The 27,117-nt window shown below is 47.7% G+C and overlaps 1 protein-coding gene across 1 annotated transcript in view; it reads right to left on the bottom strand.

Annotated features, from left to right (window-relative positions):
* Nucleotides 1-914: 914 nt before the first annotated feature.
* The window catches only part of LOC311247061 (very-long-chain (3R)-3-hydroxyacyl-CoA dehydratase-like), a 35,738-nt gene continuing 9,535 nt past the window's right edge, over nt 915-27,117 (bottom strand). Inside the window, exons 6-11 of the mRNA XM_084337358.1 lie at nt 26,970-27,080; nt 23,678-23,805; nt 20,116-20,228; nt 12,570-12,676; nt 11,636-11,767; nt 915-2,801 (exon numbers count right to left, since the gene is read on the bottom strand). Of these exons, the coding sequence (XP_084193484.1) occupies nt 2,725-2,801; nt 11,636-11,767; nt 12,570-12,676; nt 20,116-20,228; nt 23,678-23,805; nt 26,970-27,080 (668 nt within the window). The 3' untranslated portion in view covers nt 915-2,724. The remainder of the gene's footprint in view (nt 2,802-11,635; nt 11,768-12,569; nt 12,677-20,115; nt 20,229-23,677; nt 23,806-26,969; nt 27,081-27,117) is intronic.

The following is a 27,117-nucleotide window of genomic DNA, read 5'->3' on the forward strand; positions in this document are numbered from 1 at the left end:
GCAGAGATTGGGATCGGGGGGGGTTTGGTTGAATTTGTGTCAAATGTTGCAGATTGAAAAATCCTGGAGGGTCCGCCAAAGCCCTCCTACTCTCGACAAGCTTGATGAATATAAATAAATGTCACGGGGCACTGGAAATGCAAGACAATCAACATGGTAATACCTCTAATCAGTCCTAGTAAATACATTTCATTGCCCAGTTGGTGGGATTTACAGGACGTGGTTTGGAACAGAACAGTTCTCCTAGTGGAGCTGTGAGGTGAGACACGTATAACACTCGTTCCTAACATACAGCGATGCAAGCAAGCGAGCGGCAGAGTAAAGAATAAATAGCTTCCAGTATTTCCAGTGAAGCAAGCCGTCCAGATGGCGTGTATGCTTTCCGCAACGCAGTTCAGTTTCCTCCGATTGGCCGCGACCCCCACGTGACCCGCGCTAGCACGCCCCCTTATCCACCGCTGCCGCTCTCGCTCTGTGTGTTGTGTTGCAGCTCGCACCAGAGCGGCAGAGGTCGCTGCCTTCCTCAATTTATACGCATGGAAGTATTGACTACGCCGTAACGAATCATTAAAAAAATATACCGTTAACTGGAATATGTTGTGCCTTTACACATATGGCACAATATGGTTTGTCATGACAAACCAATAAAATATCGTTTCGCCTGGCGGTCTCTGGCTTGCTCCAGCGGACACCAGAGCTCAGCGATGCCGCTCGCGGCAGCATATTCTCGCCGCGGGCTGAGCTCTGGTGTCCGCTGGAGCAAGCCAGAGACAGCCGGGGCGATGCGATATTTTATTTGTTTGTCATGACAAACAATTACACAATCCAACATATGTGTAAAGGCACAACATATTCCAGTTAACGGTATCTTTTTTTAATGATTCGTTACGGCGCAATCAATACTTCCATGCATTCGGGACCTCCATGTTTTGGGGGGTATTCATCAGACAAATCGGATCCGGGGATTCGGCTCCCATCAGTCGGGCAAGAACTGCAGGTTTTCAGCCTCTCTCCTCTCTCCTGGAGCTTAAGGGGGAGCTTAGTGTTCCTGCCTCTGAGGAGGTGGCTACAACAACTACATGCAGTCACTGTGTGTTGTTGTAGCCAGCGGGTAAATCGCGATTTTTTTATTTGTTTGTCATGACAAACCAATTACATAATCCAACATATGTGTAAAGGCACAACATATTCCAGTTAACGGCGTATTTTTTTATTGATTCGTTACGGCGTAGTCAATACTTCCATGCGTATAAATTGAGGAAGGCAGGGACCTCTGCCGCTCTGCCGCGCGCTGCAACACAACACACAGCAGAGCGGCAGCGGTGGATAAGGTGGCGTGCTAGCGCGGGTCACGGCCAATCAGAGGAACCCGGAAACCGAACTGCGTTGCGGAAAGCATACACGCGTCCAGATGGACAACGCAGGCAGAGACGTTGGAAAGGGGGGTGCGGCAGCACCCCCTATTGGCAGCTTCAGTTACTGCACAAAAGACGCCTCACGTCATTTTCAGTTAAAGGGTCATTAGAAATAACTTATTTCAAAGCCATTCTAAACAACAAATGTTCCTCTCACTCGCCTCCCTGCCACGTTGTCATTTTGATAAAAATAAATAAAAATACATTAGAATTCACGTATAGTAGGCTATTTCAAAGCCATTCTGAACAATGTACGTCTCACTCCCTCACGTCATTTTCATTTAAAAGGACGTTAGGCGGTCTGAATTATTATTATTATTATCATTTTATTTTTTTCGCAGATAGGCCACACCCCCTGTCGATTTAAAGTTCCAACGTCCCTGAACGCAGGACAGCGAACAGAGTGCGCGTCGTCATCCTGGCTTCAGAAATCGGTGACGCTGGTATCCTGCCTCCAAACTGTGGGTTTTGGTGGAAAACCAAACCAAACCAGACTTCTAGAAAATTTTTGATTGTCTGAGGTGAATTAACCTGTATGCTGCAGTTTAGTTTAGTGGTCGTATAGCAACTTACTGGTTATAATTAATTGTGCAAATTAGAGAAGAGGTACAGTTGTAATAATGAATTACATGGTTAGCCGACATTATGCGTATGACATTATGGCAATAAATGCCTCCAAGCTTTGCTAAATAAGATTAAGGTTGCCTGCTCACAGAAAATAGAGAACACCCATAAAAGCTTGTTGGTTCTCATCCTTTATCTCTGTGATATCCTTCATAAAGGCTGGTTCCATCCCTCATCTCTGTGATATCCTTCATAAAGGCTGGTTCCATCCCTCATCTCTGTGATATCCTTCATAAAGGCTGGTTCCATCCCTCATCTCTGTGATATCCTTCATAAAGGCTGGTTCCATCCCTTATCTCTGTGATATCCTTCATAAAGGCTGGTTCCATCCCTCATCTCTGTGATATCCTTCATAAAGGCTGGTTCCATCCCTTATCTCTGTGATATCCTTCATAAACTCCCTGGAAGAAGAGATCTTGTATCTCAATGGGACATTCCTGGATAAATAAAGGATAAATAAATAAAGGCTGGTTCCATCCCTCATCTCTGCCATTATTGTTCGGATCAAGATAATTTTCAACGTGATATCTTGGAGCATTCGCCGGCTTGCAGTTAGGATGCACAGTTAGCGGTTAGGAACAGGTTTCAGAGGGAGTGGAGAGAGAAGGTAGCCAGCAGTGAGACAATAAAAACAAGATGTGTGTGGGGGGGGGGGGGGGTTGTGTGGTGTTCATAATCCTATCCTTTAGTTGGCTTTCCTCTTCCTGGAGCGGAAGCGTCTCCTCCTCTGCTTGTAAAGGTGCCGGAAATTGACAAAGAGGCCTGAGGAGGAGGAGAAGAAACAGTAAATATTTTGTTTAGTTCATCTCATCATCAACGTTTCATAGGAGATAGAAAATGAACACATAAATAACAGCCTGCAGGGCTCCAGCTAGTGGCGTTTTGAGCACACCTGCTCCTCATCAGACTTATTTATTTATTATGTTTATTTGTTTATTTTCTGTATTTGCTTGTACTTGAAGATTCTTTTGCAGAAATGTTCTAGCAGAGTAGAGAGGGTGACATTAAGGTTCTGTTGCAGCTAGCAGAGAGGGTGGTGTTAAGGTTCTGTTGCAGCTAGCAGAGCAGAGAGGGCGGTGTTAAGGTTCTGTTGCAGCTAGCAGAGCAGAGAGGGTGTTGTTAAGGTTCTGTTGCAGCTAGGAGAGAGGGTGATGTTAAGGTTCTGTTGCAGCTAGCAGAGCAGAGAGGGTGGTGTTAAGGTTCTGTTGCAGCTAGGAGAGCAGAGAGGGTGTTGTTGAGGTTCTGTTGCAGCTAGGAGAGAGGGTGATGTTAAGGTTCTGTTGCAGCTAGGAGAGAGGGTGATGTTAAGGTTCTGTTGCAGCTAGCAGAGTAGAGAGGGTGATGTTAAGGTTCTGTTGCAGCTAGGAGAGTAGAGAGGGTGACATTAAGGTTCTGTTGCAGCTAGCAGAGCAGAGAGGGTGATGTTAAGGTTCTGTTGCAGCTAGCAGAGCAGAGAGGGTGTTGTTAAGGTTCTGTTGCAGCTAGCAGAGAGGGTGATGTTAAGGTTCTGTTGCAGCTAGCAGAGCAGAGAGGGTGATGTTAAGGTTCTGTTGCAGCTAGCAGAGCAGAGAGAGTGATGTTAAGGTTCTGTTGCAGCTAGCAGAGCAGAGAGGGTGATGTTAAGGTTCTGTTGCAGCTAGCAGAGCAGAGAGAGTGATGTTAAGGTTCTGTTGCAGCTAGCAGAGCAGAGAGAGTGATGTTAAGGTTCTGTTGCAGCTAGCAGAGAGGGTGATGTTAAGGTTCTGTTGCAGCTAGCAGAGCAGAGAGGGTGATGTTAAGGTTTTGTTGCAGCTAGCAGAGCAGAGAGGGTGGTGTTAAGGTTCTGTTGCAGCTAGCAGAGCAGAGAGGGTGGTGTTAAGGTTCTGTTGCAGCTAGCTAAGCCTAAAGGGCAGCCCTGGCTCAATGATAACACCAGAGCCCAGAGAAAAGAGTATAGGAAGGCAGAGCGGAAGTGGAAACGTGACAAACTTCAAGTTTCACTTGAAATGCTTAGGGACAGTCGCATTAACTACCAGCTAGCGGTTAAAGCGGCGAGAATCACATATTTTTCTGACCTCATCAACAACTCCCACAACCCCAGGACCCTGTTCACTACCATCAACTCTCTCATTAGCCCCCCCCCCAGCACCTGCCTGGATGTGTCCCCAGCTAAGTGTGAGGAATTCTCAAATTTTTTCACCACCAAAGTTGAAAATATCAGAAGGAACATCTCACCCCCCACACGTAATGTAGCTGTCCCTCTGGTCTGCTCATCTACACTGACCTGCTTTCAGCCCATCAGTCTACTCACCCTCACAGAGATAGTTTCCTCTATGAAACCTGCAACCTGCCCCCTTGACACTGTTCCCACTGCTCTCCTGAAACAGGTTTTTCACACAACCGGTCCCAGCATCCTCTCCATTATTAACAGCTCCCTGGCAACTGGTACTGTTCCATCCTGCTTTAAACATGCAGTAGTCCAGCCCCTATTGAAAAAACCAAACCTTGACCCCACCCTGCACAGTAATTACAGGCCCATTTCCAAGCTTCCTTTTCTGTCAAAAATACTTGAAAAGGTTGTTCTGTGCCAATTGTCTCCCTACCTGCACCAGAACAGCATCCTGGAGACATTTCAGTCAGGGTTCAGGACTGGCCATAGCACAGAATCAGCCCTCCTTAAAGTGTCAAATGACCTACTCCTCGCCGCTGACAACCGTGACTGCTCTATTTTAATGCTGCTTGACCTCAGTGCAGCCTTCGACACTGTTGATCACACCATTTTATTAGATCGTCTCCAACATGGGGTTGGTGTCAGTGACACTGCATTAGCATGGTTTTCCTCCTATCTCACAAATAGAAGCTTTGCTGTCAACATCGCCAACTGCTCCTCCCCCTCAACCTCCCTCTCCTGTGGGGTCCCACAAGGGTCCATCCTTGGCCCGATCCTGTTCTCCCTTTACATGCTACCCCTTGGTCCAATCATTCAGAAACACAACATCTCTTTTCACTGTTATGCTGACGACACACAGCTTTATGTTTCCCTGAAACCCAACAACCAGTCTCTACTTAACAGTCTCATATCCTGCCTGGATGATGTTAAATGTTGGATGGCACAAAACTCTCTACAACTAAATCAAAACAAATCCGAAATAATCCTCTTTGGTCCCCCAGACGCTGTCACCACCCTTACCAACAGCCTTGGCAACCTGTCCTCCCTGGTCAAGCCGTATGTCAAGAACCTAGGTGTCATTTTTGATCCACAATTTAAATTTGACAGACAAGTAAACTCAGTGGTAAAGGCATGTTTTTTCCAACTACGCACCATTGCCAAACTCAAAGCCCTTCTCTCCCCTGCAGACCTTCAGAGAGTCATTCACGCCTTCATTTCATCTAGATTAGACTACTGCAACTCCCTCTATATAGGCATTAACCAGTCTTCCCTGTCCCGCTTACAACTGGTACAAAACGCTGCTGCCAGACTGTTGACCGGAACCCGCAAGAGAGACCACATCACCCCTGTCCTTGCCTCCCTTCATTGGCTCCCAGTACGCTACAGGATAGATTTTAAGGTTCTCCTATTTGTTTTTAAAGCCCTTAATGGTCACACACCCTCCTACATCTCAGACCTCCTATCCCCCTATTCCAACACCAGGTCCCTCAGGTCAGCCGATCAGAGGCTCCTGACAGTCCGGAGGTCTAACCTCAAGCTCAGGGGGGGCCGTGCCTTTGCTATCGCAGCCCCTGAACTGTGGAACAGCATCCCCACCTCCATTAGGCTCGCCCCCTCGATAGATGCCTTCAAATCGAGGCTCAAAACCCACTTCTACCTACTAGCCTTTCCCGTTCACTGACTCATGCCCTGTTTTTCTATGTGTTTGCCTGTGTGCCCTCCCATAAAACGGAGTGTGATTGTTGTCTATATGTATCTTATGTATTTATGTATTTACCCTCTGTACAGCACTTTGGTTGACACGCGTCATGTGAAATGTGCTTTATAAATAAATTTGATTGATTGATTGATAGCAGAGCAGAGAGGGTGACATTAAGGTTCTGTTGCAGCTAGCAGAGCAGAGAGGGTGGTGTTAAGGTTCTGTTGCAGCTAGCAGAGCAGAGAGGGTGATGTTGAGGTTCTGTTGCAGCTAGCAGAGCAGAGAGGGTGATGTTAAGGTTCTGTTGCAGCTAGCAGAGAGGGTGGTGTTAAGGTTCTGTTGCAGCTAGCAGAGCAGAGAGGGTGTTGTTAAGGTTCTGTTGCAGCTAGCAGAGCAGAGAGGGTGGTGTTAAGGTTCTGTTGCAGCTAGCAGAGCAGAGAGGGTGATGTTGAGGTTCTGTTGCAGCTAGCAGAGCAGAGAGGGTGATGTTAAGGTTCTGTTGCAGCTAGCAGAGAGGGTGGTGTTAAGGTTCTGTTGCAGCTAGCAGAGCAGAGAGGGTGGTGTTGAGGTTCTGTTGCAGCTAGCAGAGCAGAGAGGGTGTTGTTAAGGTTCTGTTGCAGCTAGCAGAGCAGAGAGGGTGGTGTTGAGGTTCTGTTGCAGCTAGCAGAGCAGAGAGGGTGTTGTTAAGGTTCTGTTGCAGCTAGCAGAGCAGAGAGGGTGATGTTAAGGTTCTGTTGCAGCTAGCAGAGCAGAGAGGGTGGTGTTAAGGTTCTGTTGCAGATAGCAGAGAGGGCGGTGTTGAGGTTCTGTTGCAGCTAGCAGAGAGGGTGGTGTTAAGGTTCTGTTGCAGTTAGCAGAGCAGAGAGGGTGTTGTTAAGGTTCTGTTGCAGCTAGCAGAGCAGAGAGGTGGTGTTGAGGTTCTGTTGCAGCTAGCAGAGCAGAGAGGGTGTTGTTGAGGTTCTGTTGCAGTTAGCAGAGCAGAGAGGGTGTTGTTGAGGTTCTGTTGCAGCTAGCAGAGCAGAGAGGGTGTTGTTAAGGTTCTGTTGCAGCTAGGAGAGGGTGATGTTAAGGTTCTGTTGCAGCTAGCAGAGAGGGTGATGTTAAGGTTCTGTTGCAGCTAGCAGAGCAGAGAGGGTGATGTTAAGGTTCTGTTGCAGCTAGCAGAGCAGAGAGGGTGTTGTTGAGGTTCTGTTGCAGCTAGCAGAGCAGAGAGGGTGGTGTTGAGGTTCTGTTGCAGTTAGCAGAGCAGAGAGGGTGGTGTTAAGGTTCTGTTGCAGCTAGGAGAGCAGAGAGGGTGGTGTTAAGGTTCTGTTGCAGCTAGCAGAGCAGAGAGGGTGGTGTTGAGGTTCTGTTGCAGCTAGCAGAGCAGAGAGGGTGGTGTTAAGGTTCTGTTGCAGCTAGGAGAGCAGAGAGGGTGGTGTTAAGGTTCTGTTGCAGCTAGGAGAGTAGAGAGGGTGATGTTAAGGTTCTGTTGCAGCTAGGAGAGCAGAGAGGGTGGTGTTAAGGTTCTGTTGCAGCTAGCAGAGCAGAGAGGGTGGTGTTAAGGTTCTGTTGCAGCTAGGAGAGTAGAGAGGGTGATGTTAAGGTTCTGTTGCAGCTAGCAGAGAGGGTGATGTTAAGGTTCTGTTGCAGCTAGCAGAGCAGAGAGGGTGATGTTAAGGTTCTGTTGCAGCTAGGAGAGTAGAGAGGGTGATGTTAAGGTTCTGTTGCAGCTAGCAGAGAGGGTGGTGTTAAGGTTCTGTTGCAGCTAGCAGAGCAGAGAGGGTGATGTTAAGGTTCTGTTGCAGCTAGCAGAGAGGGTGATGTTAAGGTTCTGTTGCAGCTAGCAGAGCAGAGAGGGTGGTGTTAAGGTTCTGTTGCAGCTAGCAGAGCAGAGAGAGTGATGTTGAGGTTCTGTTGCAGCTAGCAGAGCAGAGAGGGTGATGTTAAGGTTCTGTTGCAGCTAGCAGAGCAGAGAGGGTGTTGTTGAGGTTCTGTTGCAGTTAGCAGAGCAGAGAGGGTGTTGTTGAGGTTCTGTTGCAGCTAGCAGAGAGGGTGGTGTTAAGGTTCTGTTGCAGCTAGCAGAGCAGAGAGGGTGATGTTGAGGTTCTGTTGCAGCTAGCAGAGCAGAGAGGGTGGTGTTGAGGTTCTGTTGCAGCTAGCAGAGCAGAGAGGGTGGTGTTAAGGTTCTGTTGCAGCTAGCAGAGCAGAGAGGGTAACGTTAAGGTTCTGTTGCAGCTAGGAGAGCAGAGAGGGTGTTGTTAAGGTTCTGTTGCAGCTAGGAGAGGGTGATGTTAAGGTTCTGTTGCAGCTAGCAGAGCAGAGAGGGTGATGTTAAGGTTCTGTTGCAGCTAGCAGAGCAGAGAGGGTGGTGTTGAGGTTCTGTTGCAGTTAGCAGAGCAGAGAGGGTGGTGTTAAGGTTCTGTTGCAGCTAGCAGAGCAGAGAGGGTGGTGTTGAGGTTCTGTTGCAGCTAGCAGAGTAGAGAGGGTGATGTTAAGGTTCTGTTGCAGCTAGCAGAGAGGGTGATGTTAAGGTTCTGTTGCAGCTAGCAGAGCAGAGAGGGTGGTGTTAAGGTTCTGTTGCAGCTAGCAGAGCAGAGAGGGTGGTGTTGAGGTTCTGTTGCAGCTAGCAGAGTAGAGAGGGTGATGTTAAGGTTCTGTTGCAGCTAGCAGAGAGGGTGATGTTAAGGTTCTGTTGCAGCTAGCAGAGCAGAGAGGGTGGTGTTAAGGTTCTGTTGCAGCTAGGAGAGTAGAGAGGGTGATGTTAAGGTTCTGTTGCAGCTAGCAGAGAGGGTGGTGTTAAGGTTCTGTTGCAGCTAGCAGAGCAGAGAGGGTGATGTTAAGGTTCTGTTGCAGCTAGCAGAGCAGAGAGAGTGATGTTAAGGTTCTGTTGCAGCTAGCAGAGCAGAGAGGGTGGTGTTGAGGTTCTGTTGCAGCTAGCAGAGCAGAGAGGGTGGTGTTGAGGTTCTGTTGCAGCTAGCAGAGCAGAGAGGGTGGTGTTAAGGTTCTGTTGCAGCTAGCAGAGAGAGTGGTGTTGAGGTTCTGTTGCAGCTAGCAGAGCAGAGAGGGTAACGTTAAGGTTCTGTTGCAGCTAGGAGAGCAGAGAGGGTGTTGTTAAGGTTCTGTTGCAGCTAGGAGAGGGTGATGTTAAGGTTCTGTTGCAGCTAGCAGAGCAGAGAGGGTGTTGTTAAGGTTCTGTTGCAGCTAGCAGAGCAGAGAGAGTGATGTTAAGGTTCTGTTGCAGCTAGCAGAGCAGAGAGGGTGATGTTAAGGTTCTGTTGCAGCTAGCAGAGCAGAGAGGGTGGTGTTAAGGTTCTGTTGCAGCTAGCAGAGCAGAGAGGGTGGTGTTGAGGTTCTGTTGCAGCTAGCAGAGCAGAGAGGGTGGTGTTGAGGTTCTGTTGCAGTTAGCAGAGCAGAGAGGGTGATGTTAAGGTTCTGTTGCAGCTAGCAGAGAGGGCGGTGTTAAGGTTCTGTTGCAGCTAGCAGAGCAGAGAGGGTGGTGTTGAGGTTCTGTTGCAGCTAGCAGAGAGGGTGATGTTAAGGTTCTGTTGCAGCTAGCAGAGCAGAGAGGGTGGTGTTAAGGTTCTGTTGCAGCTAGCAGAGTAGAGAGGGTGATGTTAAGGTTCTGTTGCAGCTAGCAGAGTAGAGAGGGTGATGTTAAGGTTCTGTTGCAGCTAGCAGAGTAGAGAGGGTGGTGTTAAGGTTCTGTTGCAGCTAGCAGAGTAGAGAGGGTGATGTTAAGGTTCTGTTGCAGCTAGCAGAGTAGAGAGGGTGGTGTTGAGGTTCTGTTGCAGCTAGCAGAGTAGAGAGGGTGATGTTAAGGTTCTGTTGCAGCTAGCAGAGTAGAGAGGGTGATGTTAAGGTTCTGTTGCAGCTAGCAGAGCAGAGAGGGTGGTGTTAAGGTTCTGTTGCAGCTAGCAGAGCAGAGAGGGTGGTGTTAAGGTTCTGTTGCAGCTAGCAGAGCAGAGAGGGTGGTGTTGAGGTTCTGTTGCAGCTAGCAGAGCAGAGAGAGTGATGTTAAGGTTCTGTTGCAGATAGCAGAGCAGAGAGGGTGGTGTTAAGGTTCTGTTGCAGCTAGCAGAGAGGGTGATGTTAAGGTTCTGTTGCAGCTAGCAGAGCAGAGAGGGTGATGTTAAGGTTCTGTTGCAGCTAGCAGAGAGGGTGATGTTAAGGTTCTGTTGCAGTTAGCAGAGCAGAGAGGGTGGTGTTAAGGTTCTGTTGCAGTTAGCAGAGCAGAGAGGGTGGTGTTAAGGTTCTGTTGCAGCTAGCAGAGCAGAGAGGGTGGTGTTGAGGTTCTGTTGCAGCTAGCAGAGCAGAGAGGGTGGTGTTGAGGTTCTGTTGCAGCTAGCAGAGCAGAGAGGGTGGTGTTAAGGTTCTGTTGCAGCTAGGAGAGTAGAGAGGGTGATGTTAAGGTTCTGTTGCAGCTAGCAGAGCAGAGAGGGTGATGTTAAGGTTCTGTTGCAGCTAGGAGAGTAGAGAGGGTGATGTTAAGGTTCTGTTGCAGCTAGCAGAGCAGAGAGGGTGGTGTTAAGGTTCTGTTGCAGCTAGCAGAGAGGGTGATGTTAAGGTTCTGTTGCAGCTAGCAGAGAGGGTGATGTTAAGGTTCTGTTGCAGCTAGCAGAGAGGGTGATGTTAAGGTTCTGTTGCAGCTAGGAGAGCAGAGAGGGTGATGTTAAGGTTCTGTTGCAGCTAGCAGAGCAGAGAGGGTGATGTTAAGGTTCTGTTGCAGCTAGCAGAGCAGAGAGGGTGATGTTGAGGTTCTGTTGCAGCTAGCAGAGCAGAGAGGGTGGTGTTAAGGTTCTGTTGCAGCTAGCAGAGCAGAGAGGGTGGTGTTAAGGTTCTGTTGCAGCTAGCAGAGAGGGTGATGTTGAGGTTCTGTTGCAGCTAGCAGAGCAGAGAGGGTGATGTTAAGGTTCTGTTGCAGCTACCAGAGCAGAGAGGGTGATGTTAAGGTTCTGTTGCAGCTAGCAGAGCAGAGAGGGTGGTGTTAAGGTTCTGTTGCAGCTAGCAGAGCAGAGAGGGTGGTGTTAAGGTTCTGTTGCAGCTAGCAGAGCAGAGAGGGTGTTGTTAAGGTTCTGTTGCAGCTAGCAGAGCAGAGAGGGTGGTGTTGAGGTTCTGTTGCAGCTAGGAGAGCAGAGAGGGTGATGTTAAGGTTCTGTTGCAGCTAGCAGAGCAGAGAGGGTGGTGTTAAGGTTCTGTTGCAGCTAGCAGAGCAGAGAGGGTGTTGTTAAGGTTCTGTTGCAGCTAGCAGAGAGAGTGATGTTAAGGTTCTGTTGCAGCTAGCAGAGTAGAGAGGGTGATGTTAAGGTTCTGTTGCAGCTAGCAGAGCAGAGAGGGTGATGTTAAGGTTCTGTTGCAGCTAGGAGAGCAGAGAGGGTGATGTTAAGGTTCTGTTGCAGCTAGCAGAGCAGAGAGGGTGGTGTTAAGGTTCTGTTGCAGCTAGCAGAGTAGAGAGGGTGATGTTAAGGTTCTGTTGCAGCTAGCAGAGCAGAGAGGGTGATGTTAAGGTTCTGTTGCAGCTAGCAGAGAGGGTGATGTTAAGGTTCTGTTGCAGCTAGCAGAGAGGGTGATGTTAAGGTTCTGTTGCAGCTAGCAGAGCAGAGAGGGTGATGTTAAGGTTCTGTTGCAGCTAGCAGAGAGGGTGATGTTAAGGTTCTGTTGCAGCTAGCAGAGCAGAGAGGGTGATGTTAAGGTTCTGTTGCAGCTAGCAGAGCAGAGAGGGTGATGTTGAGGTTCTGTTGCAGCTAGCAGAGTGTGATGCTGTCTTACCGAGGAACATGAGGACCAGGTAGACCTGCAGGGTGTAGGAGAAGCTGAGGGACGTGCCCAGAACTCTGGGGAGAGGGAGGCTGAACAGGCCAGTCTCATCAAAGATGGGAAGGGACTGGATCACAGCCACCGCTAGACACACACAGGAGGACAGATTGAGACTGGAACAATGGTTTTTAAACATAAACACAGAAATAAATACATCTGTCTGTCTGTCTGTCTGTCTGTCTGTCTGTCTATATATATCCATCTATCCATCAATTCAACGGGTGACAAATGAAAGGAAAGTCCTTAATAAATGAGTGAAGAAGCATAACAAATGCAGATGCTTCCAGAGAGGTGTAACTGCATGATACATATAAGCAATTATGATGTGTGTGTGTGTTGGGGGGGGGGGGGGGGGCATGGTTTTGGTCCACTTGTCCCCTTAGAGGGAAGGGTCACTGCAAACCAATACAAAAGGTATTCTGAGCGATCACCTTTACCCTATGATTCCAGGACGACAACGCCCCCATCCACAGGACACGGGGGAGTTACTGAATGGTTCGAGTATGACAATGATGCTGTGGCCTTCACAGTCACCAGATCTCTACCCAATTGAACACCTACAGTATGGGTGATTTTGGACCGACGTGTTAGACAGCGCCTTCCGCCACCTTTGTCAAAACACAGAATGAGGGAATAATGTTTTGAGAGAATGGTGTCGCATCCCTCCAGTAGAGTTCCAGAGACTTGTAGAATCTATGCCAAGGTGCATTGAAGCTGTTCTCGCGGGTCATGGTGCCCCAACACCTTTACACTTTATGTTGGTTTTTCCTTCCATTTGTCACCCGTCCGTATATCCGCCTAGCGTGTACACATCCATTCCTACAGCAATGCACAGTAACTTATAGATCACATTATTCATAACTAGATGAGACAAAACCTGACAAACCTTCTGCTAGAACCCCTAGGGGGTAAAGAGGTATCCAGATGGTGTATCTCAGCCAGGTCAGGAGCTTCCACTCCGTCTCAATGCAGGCCAGCATGTAGAATGGGTACCTGGAGCACAGAAGGAAGAAACTCCTCTTACAGTAATGGAAAGCAATGGACTAGGGCTGCACGATTTTGGGAAATAATCTAATTGCGATTTTTCTGACAGATATTGCGATTGCGATTCAATTTGCGATTATAAAAAAAAAATGTAAGCAGCCCCACAGAGGTTTATTGTAAAATGCGGCTTGCATCTGGCCAACGCGGTGGGTCTTTTCGGGACACCGAGCCTGAAAATGTTTATTTTTATCTGGGAATCAGGGCGGCTACGTGGCGTAGTGGGCAAGGCGCTCGCCACAAATGCGGAGACGCTGGGCTCGCCTGTTCGAGCCCAGCGCTCCACATTGCTTTCAGTTTAGCTGGTCGTCCGTACTAATACACATTGGCCGTATTAGGGGGTGGGAAACTGATGGGTGGGGATCGGGCGTTGTGGACAGCGACTCCTACAGGTCGGTTGGTGCGCCTGCGCAGTAGAATCAGGAAGTGTCGGGGGCAGCGTGAGCCTCCCACGCGTTACTCCTCGCCACTGAGAGATCGAGCTGCGCAGGTGAAAAGATGCGACTGCTGTTACCTCAAGTACCGGAGGGGACTTGTGCTATGTGTGACTTAGTCCACATTGCAGCCGGCTTGTGGGAGGCAAGAAACAGCGTTCGTGACAGGGGAGGGTTGAATTGGATGATACGAAATTGGGATGGGAGAAAATATAGAAAATGGGAGAAAAAGTGGATCAAACATTTTTTTTTATCTGGGAATCGATACCGGTACCCAACGGTACCTTTTTTTCTGTACTTTACTCTCCCTCTCTGAAGTCTAAACTTCACAACACACAATCTAAAACCCCTTACCTCCCTCTCCCAAGCCGATCTTGTATCTCAATGGGACTTCCTGGTTAAAAAAAATATATAATAATAATAATAATAATAATAATAATAATAATAATAATAATAATAATAATAATAATAATAATAATAATAATAATAATAATAATAATAATAATAGCGATTTTTTTTTTTTGCGATTTGATAATTGCATCATTCCAAATCGCGATTTTTATTTTAAATCGATTAATCGTTCAGCCCTACAATGGCCCCATTTTAAACCCCGCCCTCTTTTCTTGATCCTCCAATCACAACTGTTGCTTCCCTTGGACAAGCTGTGTGGGTTTAAAATGCGCTTACTATCTCCTCCAAAGTCAAGACAACACAAGACCAATTTCCTCTCTGTGTGCGTTCAGCAGAAAGCTATCCGGCCGCAAGCTAGCCTAGCTTAGCACAAACTAATGGATGCGGATACGGACCTGTTGGGGCCAAAAAACACATCTCCCAGAGTTTTAAGCTGGGCCAGCTGATCCGTATCTGCTTCCATTCATTTGTGCTAAGCTGGGCTAGCTGGCGGCCGGATAGCTTTCTGCTGAACCCACAGAGAGGAAACTGGTCTCCACAGTATCTTCTTGTCCTACTCTGGAGGAGACGGTAAGCGCCATTTCCCATACTCCCGGGCAGCGTGACGAAGTGTCCTTGAGCAAGACACTTAACCCCTAATTGCTCCCGATGAGCAGGTTGGCACCTTGCATGGTTTGGCCTCCGCCATCGGTGTGTGAGTGTGTGAGTGAACAAGTGAATGAGTGAGGAACAAAAAAATTCTAAAGCACTTTGCATAAAAATAAAAACGCTATATAAATGCACCATTTACAATTTTAGTATCAAAGGGGGCAATATGACATCACATCAGTGGGGATGGGTGAGAGAGTGCAACAGGGTGAAAACATCAAGCACTATGGCAGCAAGGGTTCAGTGTTTCATTACTCTTTAACCCTTTCACTGCCACACTACCAAATGGTTAACCCTTTCACTGCGACAATACAGAGGGTTAACCCTTTCACTGGCCCACGACAAAGGGGTTAACCCTTTCACAACCACACTACAGAAGGTTAACCCTTTCACTACCACACTATAGATGGTTAACCCTTTCACTACCACACTACCAAAGGGTCAACCCTCTCACTGCGACAATACAGAGGGTTAACCCTTTCACTGCCACACGGCAAAGGGGTTAACCCTTTCACAACCACACTACAGGGGGTTAACCCTTTCACGACCACACTACAGACGGTTAACCGCCTGTAGTGTGGTAGTGAAGGGGTTAACCTTCTGTAGTGTGGCAGTGAAAAGGTTCTGTATCGTTAGTGGCTTAGCTTGGCTTCGCCTTCTGCACTATCTCGCGTACGTGCACGCGTACTGAATAAACCACAAATGTACCTCTAATACCAGTATTAGTCTGACCACACCCCTCATCAGCTTACCTTCATAAGCAGGTGTGTGGTCACCTGCTCTCCTCCTTCTCGCTTTCACCACAAGGAAGAGGTGCCTCGGTAGATCCCCACACTTGACACCATGATGGAAGAAATTGGATTAGGAACAGCTTGGGAAACAAGGATACGTTGACATCATATCTTTATTTTCTCTCTCACTATTTTCGAGAAAATACGGCGATATTGTCTTCGTACTGGAGTGTCTAGAAGATGTTGATCATTCTACAAACCCTCCACCGGTTTTCGTATTGGGAGCACGCCGCTGCATGCTTCTCAACTGCAGTTCCTTGCTGTGTTTGTTGGGGTGAAACCTGTCAGGCCACAGCTGAACTGTCGGACATGCCGCTGTTGTGAGGAGCGGTGCGTTCCAGGTTGGGTGAGTAGTGTTTGCTGGCGGGCTCCACTTGTCTGTTAGTGCTATGGGGGCTACTAGACAAAGTTTATGGAAACCGGCCCCAGGCTAGGGTCCTTTGTTTAGCCGTCTAGGCGACAGAAGGCCTTGGTCTGGCGACCATTATAGTTTAACTAGTGGGCCGCGACCATTGACACTGGTGATCCCTGTGTGTTCTGGACGAGTGGATTCTCTCTGTCACCGTGTTAAGACCCCATCTTTCATATCCAAATGAGAGTATTCCTTCACGAGGGGATATGTGCATGTAATGTGCGATAGCGGCAGATTCATGTTCAAAGTCAGCTATACAGGCCAGTTGGTACTGTGCTGATTCCGCCGGACGTGTTATTGTCACCGTTGTGAAGCGGTGTTGACGTCTTGTTTTTCCTTTTCTCTTAAAAAGTGAGGAGGGTTCAGAACGGCGGCCTGTCTGGGTGAGTGTTATGTCATTGTTTACATGTTCATAGCTTACGGTTAGCCGGTCGGTGGCCTGGCGCGGGGTAGCTTGGCTTCTCGCGCGCCGCCGGGAGCTCGCTCCTGATCGCGTGCGTCGTAGATCGGCGTCTCGCGAGCGGAAGCGATAGCACCCGAACGGCTGGAGCAGCCGTTAGCTTGATGCTATTCTGTTGAACGTGCTTTGATTTTTAACATGTTTTACACTTTTGACCACGACGTCATCCTTGACAGGGGATGTTCGTCAACCCTGCCCGAGCCTAGACGGGGATTGCGTCAACAAAGGGGACTGTAGCGACTGGTGGAGCGGCGACGCTGCCCGGATCGAACAACACGGGACGCTTGTGACTGCACTTCGCTGATCTGCGTTCCGGGCAGGTACGGGGTTGGCCAGACCCTCATAACACGTCTTCTGGTTTTACCTTGCTAAATGTATTGTGAATGACGGTGTTTTTTCCCAAAACGTGTGTTGTTGCAATGCATTTGAGATACGTTGCGGGTTGTGTGTGAGCTGTTTTTGTCACTGGCAGTAGCTTCTCCGTGCAGGTCGTGATGTATTGATCTGGTTGTTGTGTGAGAAACATCATGGTGTTTATGTGTACCGTGTACTCACTACTAAGGCAACTAACCTATGAAGCTATGCTTGGTGACGAGTGAGTAAAAGAATGTTCTTTCTCAGACTGTAATGACAATGGACAGTGAGTTCACACATTAACAGGTTTTCCTGTTTTAACTGGCCGTATTGAGGGTAAAATAGGAGGATTGTGTTTTTCCCCCCCCGGTTCCCTGGGGACTTTATCACCTCCTATCAGACATGTTGTGCATTAATTGTGTCTTTTGTGTGGTAGGGATACGATGTAACTCTCAGCTTGATTGCTGAGGTTGTGCTAAATCTGCTGGAGAAACTTATTTCCTAAAGGGAAATTGGTTTGGTTGCTGTCGTGTGCTTAGCAAGGCCTGTGGTCGATACTAATCAAGAATGATGTATTCTCTCATTGTGATGATGATGGGTTGTGTGTGTCATGTGACCTACAACTGGGTTGTACTGGCCACAGAAGCACATGTGTATGTTGGACCGGGGTTCTTAGAGCCCTCTCTATTCTGTGTTTTTCCTTAGTAAAAATCAGATAGCAGGTTAGCTCGTGCGCTGTGTGGAGCTGTGAAACGCTTCATAGAGCTGACTATGACTGTGTCATATTCTCTTTTTGTCGTTACGTCGTATCATGGGTGTGGGGTCGTAAAGGGGTGAACTGGTAACCTTTCCTCTCCCCATTGTTCTGTCGGTCAGGGGTACACCCCCTGTCCTTCAAGGTTCCCGTCACGTGGCGGTTCGGCACGTTACGGGGGGGGGGGGGGGGGGGGGGGGGGAGGGGAGTTCCTGGTCCCACGGCCTGGTATATTGGGCGTGTGCACCGCAGGAATTCCCCCGCCATAGAGTACGTCACCGTGCGCGTCTCTGTTGGTAGGACTTCCGTGTGCTGTTCAGGTCCATGTGATGGATCTGTTTTCAGGGGGGGTGGTCAGGGCTCCTCCTCACCAAGCGCCTACTCAGGCCTTCTGTGAGTTCGGACTCCTTCTTCCATGTGATCCATGTGAGGAAGCCTCCATCAGAGTACAGAGCCTTCCTCCTCAGATTGTCAAAGTGAGTGGACCCTCTAGAAGGGTCCTTTTCTATTGTATGTATATTCGATTCAATTCGTTTATTGAGTGTGTATGGGTTCGGTGCCTCTTCCCCGGAGGCCCTAAAACCAGTTTTTTACATGGCTCAAGGTGCAATATATTCTTTTCAATCTGTACAGCTCGCGTGGGAAGTCTCTCTGGGGATCCCCGTCTCTTTCCTATGGGAGGGTGGTGGGATGTAAAAATGTGAACATTTTTTACCCCGGCTGTGTAGACTGGGATACATACTGTTGATGCTTCCTTCTTTCTATTCCAGAAGTGTTGGAGTTAGGGAGTGTCACACCCCTCTTGTCGTTCCCCTGGGCGCCTTGGGGATTCAATGGCAGGTCTAAATAGCCTGTTCATTGATGGGGGTGTGTCCCGACGCACGTATAGTGCTAGCTCGCTGTAAACAGGCGATTGACTGGCACGCCTTAGTTGCTTGTGGTTGAAACAGCGTTTTTATAAAGCAACTGAGATGGGGGTTTTTCCTCTTCCGGCGACCACATCCCATGACCTGGGTGGGTTGTCGACGGATCCTCGTTCATGTCTGGGGGATGATGACGGGATGGATCTGAACATATGTAGTGGGGTCTCACGCCCTTGGGGTGGGCCACCAGGCGCGGTTCGTCCCGACGTCTGGGTGGCGCCTTCTTTTCATGTTAAGATCAACACGCATATCTGCCCTTTTCCGGGGGCATGTCGGCGTGGTTAGGGCACGGGACTGGTTCTGGTCACGCTGGTCCAGATCAGTTGAACCCGTTGTCCGCCGGGGATGCAGATCTGCTGTTCTGGTACCCTGAGGGACTTGGGCTTTTTTCAGGGGGAAAAATGCCAGGTCGGTCTGGGTGTCACAGGGTTAAGCGCTATGGAGACCCTGGTTGGGTATGTTTTTACTCAGCACTGTCGTCATGGTTTACAGCCATGCCATTCTGTACGCGCTCGATCTCGTCGGATCTCGGCCGCTACACAGGTTGGTCCTGGTTAGTACTTGGTTGGGAGACCGCCGGGGAATACCAGGTACGGTGTGCTTAGGGGCTGGTTCTCCATTGTTTTTCGCTCCTCTCTCACGCATGGCGAAGAGGGGCCTGTGGGGGTGGTTTTTTGACCTCCTCTGGTGACCCTGTGCTTCCCGTACCGCCAGGCCCGGTCCGAAGTGATGTTTGCGACCCGTAGGCCTGGGTTAACCCTTTTTGGAAACTGAAACACTTGTACTGCGGTATAGCCGGTGTATACCCGCAGGTGTGTTTTGGAGTTTTTTCTTGAGGGGTTATAGGAACAACCACCGCATTGGGTAACACCGAGGTGGTTGATTCCCTGGTGTGTTGGAGCAGTGTCAACTCCCGGGTTCACCGGTTGAGGGTGCCCCTGCACGTTCATGACGTCTGCCAATCGTGTCAGCCTTCTCTGCCTCGACCCCTCTGGGTGGGGGTTGTTAAATGGAGGCTTGGTCATGCAACACCGCCAGCTTACGCTCCTTCCGCCGGGGCGGCTGTGTTCAGCTGTCCCCTCTGGCGCCTGTCTCGTCCGCAGTCTCCAGGCTAGGGTTAACAGCCTGTTGCCTGGTTTTTTTCCCCGGTGCGCTGCCTGCTTCCGTTGGTTAACCTTTTTTGTGTGCTTACGGCCATGCTGACTGCCTATTCTGCAGGGTCAGTGTGCCAGGCGGTGTACTATTGGGGGGACGGGGCCCGCTCGGCTTACTGGCCTGGTTGGTTCCGCCTGGGAATACCAGGTGCAGTAACTGAGGGGCCTTTGTCCGAATACGCTGGCGATGTGGGGGGCGGGGCACTACGTGCCCACCTGGTGGGGTCTTGATGCTGGCATCATGGACTTCTCCGGGCCCCCATTCCAGGGAGTCCAGTCCTTTTGGTGGGTCTGGGTCTTCCTTCGTGCTCCGCTGCTACGGCCTTGCCACGGGGTTGGGTTTGCCCTTGACCCCGTGATTCTGGGGGCAGTAACGAGGTTGTTCCTCCGTTCGTTCCCGGGTGGCATGCGGGTTGTGCGTGTGTGTAGTCGTGGGTCAAGCCACGGTCTGCTCACCCTGTGCGTTAAGTTGCTTGAGAGCTCTTCGCACGGTCGGGTCCGTCGCCTTCCCGTGAAGCCTCTAATAGGGGGGATACCCTCCATTAGGGGGGGTCGGGGGGGCTCGGCCCTCCCTGTTCTGATGGTTTTGGGGGGCTGTCAGCGGGGTGTATTTGTCAGCCAAGTGGCTCCGCTTGGCCTCCCTTGTGCAGAAGGCGAAGCCAAGCTAAGCCACTAACGATACAGAACGTTAGGTTATGACTATAACCAAGTTCTGTTAGTTAGGGGCGATGCTTGGCTTCGGACGGCCGCTGCAGCCCTTGACCTCACCTTGTGGTGAAAGCTTGGGAAGGAGGAGAGCAGGTGACCACACACCTGCTTATGAAGGTAAGCTGATGAGGGGTGTGGTCAGACTAATACTGGTATTAGAGGTACATTTGTGGTTTATTCAGTACGCGTGCACGTACGCGAGATAGTGCAGAAGGCGAAGCCAAGCATCGCCCCTAACTAACAGAACTTGGTTATAGTCATAACCTAACGTTAAAGACACATATCTTCCTATACTTGTGGCACCACCGTTGACCAATGAGAGCAGAGGAGGATGAAGCTGACCTGAAGATCTCAATGGTGCTCCACAGGTAGAAGACGAAAAACACCACGGGTCTGTTCTGCATCTCCTCCAGACTGCCAAAGATGACAAACAGAATGACGTTCCTTCCCGCTACCTGTCACAGAAACACAATAAAGAGATTAGAGATGCAACTGTTCATCACATTATTATTAGAAATAACCACAATCTGAGAGATGGTCTGTTTTTGAGCTTCTCTGATCATTGTTTCCTTCCCGTCTTCCATTGACTGAACGTTCTGAAGGAACTTCCTGGCTTTAATCTACACCTCGGAGAGAGCCAGGTTATTCTCCATCCAGATCTACAGTATTATGATCACTTGGGTTCCTTCATAATGTCTGATCAGACCTCTCTGACCTGGTATATTAACTCTCTCTCTGACCTGGTATATTAACTCTCTCTGACCTGGTATATTAACTCTCTCTCTGACCTGGTATATTAACTCTCTCTCTGACCTGGTATATTAACTCTCTCTCTGACCTGGTATATTAACTCTCTCTCTGATCTGGTATATTAACTCTCTCTCTGACCTGGTATATTAACTCTCTCTCTGATCTGGTATATTAACTCTCTCTCTGACCTGGTATATTAACTCTCTCTCTGACCTGGTATATTAACTCTCTCTGATCTGGTATATTAACTCTCTCTCTGATCTGGTATATTAACTCTCTCTCTGATCTGGTATATTAACTCTCTCTCTGATCTGGTATATTAACTCTCTCTCTGATCTGGTATATTAACTCTCTCTCTGATCTGGTATATTAACTCTCTCTCTGATCTGGTATATTAACTCTCTCTCTGACCTGGTATATTAACTCTCTCTGATCTGGTATATTAACTCTCTCTCTGATCTGGTATATTAACTCTCTCTGATCTGGTATATTAACTCTCTCTCTGATCTGGTATATTAACTCTCTCTGATCTGGTATATTAACTCTCTCTCTGACCTGGTATATTAACTCTCTCTCTGATCTGGTATATTAACTCTCTCTCTGATCTGTCATATTAACTCTCTCTCTGCCCTGGCATATTAACTCTCTCTGACCTGGCATATTAACTCTCTCTCTGCCCTGGCATATTAACTCTCTCTGACCTGGCATATTAACTCTATCTCTGCCCTGGCATATTAACTCTCTCCCTGCCCTGGCATATTAACTCTCTCTCTGCCCTGTCATATTAACTCTCTCTCTGCCCCGTCATATTAACTCTCTCTCTGCCCTGGCATATTAACTCTATCTCTGCCCTGGCATATTAACTCTCTCTCTCTGCCCTGTCATATTAACTCTCTCTCTGCCCTGTCATATTAACTCTCTCTCTCTGCCCTGTCATATTAACTCTCTCTCTGCCCTGGCATATTAACTCTCTCTCTGCCCTGTCATATTAACTCTCTCTCTGCCCCGTCATATTAACTCTCTCTCTGCCCTGGCATATTAACTCTCTCCCTGCCCTGTCATATTAACTCTCTCTCTGCCCTGGCATATTAACTCTCTCTCTGATCTGGTATATTAACTCTCTCTGATCTGGTATATTAACTCTCTCTCTGCCCTGGTATATTAACTCTCTCTCTGATCTGGTATATTAACTCTCTCTGATCTGGTATATTAACTCTCTCTGATCTGGTATATTAACTCTCTCTCTCTGATCTGGTATATTAACTCTCTCTCTGATCTGGTATATTAACTCTCTCTCTCTGCCCTGGCATATTAACTCTCTCTCTCTGACCTGGCATATTAACTCTCTCTCTCTGCCCTGTCATATTAACTCTCTCTCTGCCCTGTCATATTAACTCTCTCTCTGCCCTGGCATATTAACTCTCTCTGCCCTGGCATATTAACTCTCTCTCTGCCCTGTCATATTAACTCTCTCTCTCTGCCCTGTCATATTAACTCTCTCTCTCTGACCTGGCATATTAACTCTCTCTCTCTGCCCTGGCATGTTAACTCTCTCTCTGCCCTGTCATATTAACTCTCTCTGCCCTGTCATATTAACTCTCTCTCTGCCCTGTCATATTAACTCTCTCTCTGACCTGTCATATTAACTCTCTCTCTGCCCTGTCATATTAACTCTCTCTCTGCCCTCGTATATTAACTCTCTCTCTGATCTGGTATATTAACTCTCTCTCTGATCTGGCATATTAACTCTCTCTGCCCTGTCATATTAACTCTCTCTCTGCCCTGTCATATTAACTCTCTCTCTCTGACCTGGCATATTAACTCTCTCTCTGACCTGGCATATTAACTCTCTCTCTGCCCTGTCATATTAACTCTCTCTCTGCCCTGTCATATTAACTCTCTCTCTGCCCTGTCATATTAACTCTCTCTCTGCCCTGTCATATTAACTCTCTCTCTGCCCTGTCATATTAACTCTCTCTCTGCCCTGGCATATTAACTCTCTCTCTGCCCTGGCATATTAACTCTCTCTCTGCCCTGTCATATTAACTCTCTCTGCCCTGTCATGTTAACTCTCTCTCTGCCCTGGCATATTAACTCTCTCTCTGCCCTGTCATATTAACTCTCTCTGCCCTGTCATGTTAACTCTCTCTCTGCCCTGTCATATTAACTCTCTCTCTCTGACCTGTCATATTAACTCTCTCTCTGCCCTGTCATATTAACTCTCTCTCTCTGCCCTGGCATATTAACTCTCTCTCTCTGACCTGGTATATTAACTCTCTCTCTCTGCCCTGGCATATTAACTGGTGAACGTGCTGATCTACTGACTGGACCACAGGCAGCACAAACACCTGTAGAGGCTCTTGGAGCTCTTAGTCTCTACAGCAGCTAGCTGTCTGGACGTTGGGACACTTGAGCTCTTAGTCTCTACAGCAGCTAGCTGTCTGGACGTTGGGATCCCTTAGTCTCTACAGCAGCTAGCTGTCTGGATGTTGGGATCTCTTATACAGCAGCTAGCTGTCTGGACGTTGGGATCTCTTATACAGCAGCTAGCTGTCTGGACGTTGGGACACTTGAGCTCTTAGTCTCTACAGCAGCTAGCTGTCTGGACGTTGGGATCCCTTAGTCTCTACAGCAGCTAGCTGTCTGGATGTTGGGATCTCTTATACAGCAGCTAGCTGTCTGGACGTTGGGATCTCTTATACAGCAGCTAGCTGTCTGGACGTTGGGACACTTGAGCTCTTAGTCTCTACAGCAGCTAGCTGTCTGGACGTTGGGATCCCTTAGTCTCTACAGCAGCTAGCTGTCTGGATGTTGGGATCTCTTATACAGCAGCTAGATGTCTGGACGTTGGGATCTCTTATACAGCAGCTAGCTGTCTGGACGTTGGAACACTTGAGCTCTGAAAGCACAGCATGGAGCCGGTCAATCACTGACCACTCCAGCGTTTGTTGTCATTTTGTTGTTATTGTTCTTTTCTGGTCTTACAAGTCTCTGGATAGAGTATAATTCTAATCTGATCATCATCATTCTGAGTAATGAAGCAACATGAAATGTAAATTCAGGAGAGTCCATGTCTGATAAACCAGGAGTTTGATTTAAATAAAAAATAAAAATAAAGATTTAATGTAAAATAGGTTTAAGATTTGAGCATTACCTGTATCATGGCTGGAATGAATCCTGTCCTAACCAAGCCTAGCAAGGGGTTAATGACCTCCACCACGGCCATCATCTGACAAAAGTACATCATGTCTGCCGTGGTGTAGAACGTGTCATAGAATGAATCTGATGAGAGAGACAGAGAGACAAGCACATTAAAAGGGACATTTCACGAGTGTTGGTGTTGACTACAGACAACGGGGACAGCAGTGGTCGCTAGCTTACTTGTAGGCTATTAACTAGAACCAAGAGGAGAGACCACATCAGTCCAGTCACCAAGAGGAGAGACCACATCAGTCCAGTCACCAAGAGGAGAGACCACATCAGTCCAGTGTTAGCTACCTTGCACTGGCTTCCGGTAACATTTAGAATCTATTTCAAGGTCCTCCTCCTTATATACAAAGCACTAAACCAAGCGACATTGCCAATTATCTTGTCCGCTATGTGCCTCCTAGAACATTACAATTGTCTACTACTGGTCTAATAAAGGTTCCCAACCACAGCCAAAAGAAAGTCTGGGAGGTTTTAATGTTAATTCTCTGCTCATCTATAATTGTGACATCTTAATGCTCATTTGATGCCTATGTCTATTTTGTGTCTACATCACCGCTGTGAAGCATGTTGAGCTGCAATTATTGTTTGAAGGGTGCTATATAAATGAAGTTTAATATTATTACTGCTGAAACTTGACACGTTTCTAATAAAGTGAAATATCCCTATAAAGAGTATGTTCAGAATAATTTACACTCATCCCTATTCCCTACTCATGGATGATGTTGTCAAAGAGTCATTTATAGATAGATAGATAGATATTTGTATTTTTCCACTTTCATAGAAATTTGTCTGTGGCTTCGCCATGGTTGCAATCCACAAGACAACACAATACAAACACCACACAGGCACAAAAAAAACAAAAACAGCCCAATACTGTACATAGGCAAAAAGAGAAACAACAACAACAAAAACAGGGACAGGGAGCTTCAGGTACCTAACCAGTACCATGGTTAAAATTAAAATCTAAGAATTCATGAGGGCAATGGCATGTGGGAGAAAGGACTTCTTAAATGTGTTTTTTGGGGCTAGAGGAACTCTATAGCACCTTCCAGATGGAAGCATGTCAAACTCACCATGAAGGGGATGCAAAGGATCCGACACTATTCGCTATCATATTATTATTATTATTATTATTATTATTATCATACTAACCCATGCTGTGCTTCATATTGAATACCTATAGCTCCTCCTTAGTTAGCCTCAAAACTAATCGTAATGGGGCCACTGTAAAAGCACTTCAACAGAGACTCAAACCCTTTGCTTAGGTGCACCGTGGGGCAGCGTTCAAGGCCACAGATCCACGGCCCCATTATGTTACATTATCTTTGTGGCAAACCACCCAAAGCTGCCGGCGCAGCAGATTGTGCTTAGAATAGAGTCCACTGATAGACATCATTGGTACTGTATGTAGGAAATATGTCTACAGGTCTAAAATGCTGTACTTATTATGACCTTGCCCATTGCGAGGGAAATGATCCAAATTAATTTGCAAAACAAACCTGCGTGCTGCAGCGACGCTCCTCTTTCTGCATATCTACAAATAGCTCTTCAGAGACAATGCGCCTCTATAACGTTGCATTTTGTTCGTGGGGTCGTGTGTGATGAGCTCATTGGTTTTCTCAGTCACACACAGTGGTGTAGTGTAGTCTAGCTTTTTGCTGGGGGTACACTGTGATTATTGGGGGGGGGGGGGGGAACTATTTCTGACAGAAAGCCAGGGAGACTTATCCCTTGTGTCTAATAATAATGATAATAGATATAAGATATATAATACATTTAATGCATCCACAGATAACAGAGCATTCAGTAATGGGTATATGAAAGACAATTACATGTACAGCTTTTACAGCTGGGGAGATTTAAATACTTTGGGCTGATTTGGACTTTTTAATTTCATTTTCAATGAAAAGCATAGATTATTATGATTATCAAGAGAGTGCAAGTGTTGTTAGAAATAAATGCTGATTATGCTTATCAGTTACAGTAGCAGTAGTGACAGTGAACATTCCTGCAGTTCTGTCACGATTCAAGCACTCGTCTATTACAGATTATTATGAACTTGGCAGTGACGACACAAACAGGATTCAAGATTCAAGATTTTAAGTCTCCCCTGCAGTTGGGAATATTTAAAAAGAATTGCAGAGGGTACACTATAGTTTTGCAGGCAGTACATAATACACAGTGTACCCAGTGTAACCCTAGACTACACTACTACTCACAGAATTGCCAAAGCCCAACTCTTCATGCCACACATTCCAAAACTACACACCCTTCTAAGTCCCTATAAAAGCACTTGAGCACTTGTTGGAATCAAGACAGGTCAGGCTACCGGAGTCTCATGGCCAGTACAGAGAGACTCAAAGGGAGCTTCTATCACCAGGCCATCGGGCTGCTCAATGTGGACTCTATGTAACACTAACCCATCCATTCTAACATTCATTGCATACAACATTCACACACTCACTTTAAACATTCACCTTTAAACACTTTTTTTTAAACATTACACCATATTGTATCTATTATTCCTAAAAAGATTTGCACGACCTCTTCTACCTAATTTAGTTTTTTTGCACTTTGTACATTTTTGTTTTGTATAGTGTTTGGTCTTTATTCTTTTAACTTTTTTACTGTATGAAGCACAATCTCAAGAGGGTCATACTGAACCAAGCATTTCACTATAATGCAAATTCTTTTTATTTTTTCCTCCTCCTTTTTCCGTTTTTCTCCCCTCCCAATGTTAGTCGTTATGCCGATTCCCAATCCCCCTCCTGGTCATTGCGCACTCTACCCCCTACCGTCGGTCTCCCCCTACCGTCGGTCTGGGAGGGTGGAGACTATCACATGCTTCCTCCGACACATGTGTACCCAGCCCACCACTTCTTTTTCACCTGGCAGCACGGACTCTCACTGAGAGAGTGTAACGTGTGGAAGGTCACACTACTACCTCTCTTAGATCCTTCCCTCGCTGTGCAGGCGCCCCGACCGAACTGTAGGAGTCGCTGTTTACAACGACCCGGACCCACCCACCGGCTTCCCTCCCGCTGATTCTGCCAATCGAGCCAGTATGCCGGCCGGCCGGCCAAGCCGGGAGCAACGCTGACAGCTGGATTCGATACCAGTGTCTCTTGCGTTGGTGACGAACGCCTTGTCCGCTGCGCCACCCAGCCGCCAATGTACATGTACCTTATATGTGACAAATAAAGCTAAACTTGAACTATGTGTGAACGGAGCTTAACCTTGGCCAAGGATGAAGAGGCGAACGGTCATGTTGATGAAGATCCAGGAGAAGCCCAGAAACTGCACCAGGTTGTACATGAACAGGTAGCCCTTCTTCACACCCAGGTAGGCTGAGGAGACAGAGGACAGAGAGGTTTACGTTTACGT

This window comes from Notolepis coatsorum, assembly GCF_963971535.1.
Source record: "Notolepis coatsorum genome assembly, chromosome: 20".
NCBI classification, from domain to species: Eukaryota; Metazoa; Chordata; class Actinopteri; order Aulopiformes; family Paralepididae; genus Notolepis; species Notolepis coatsorum.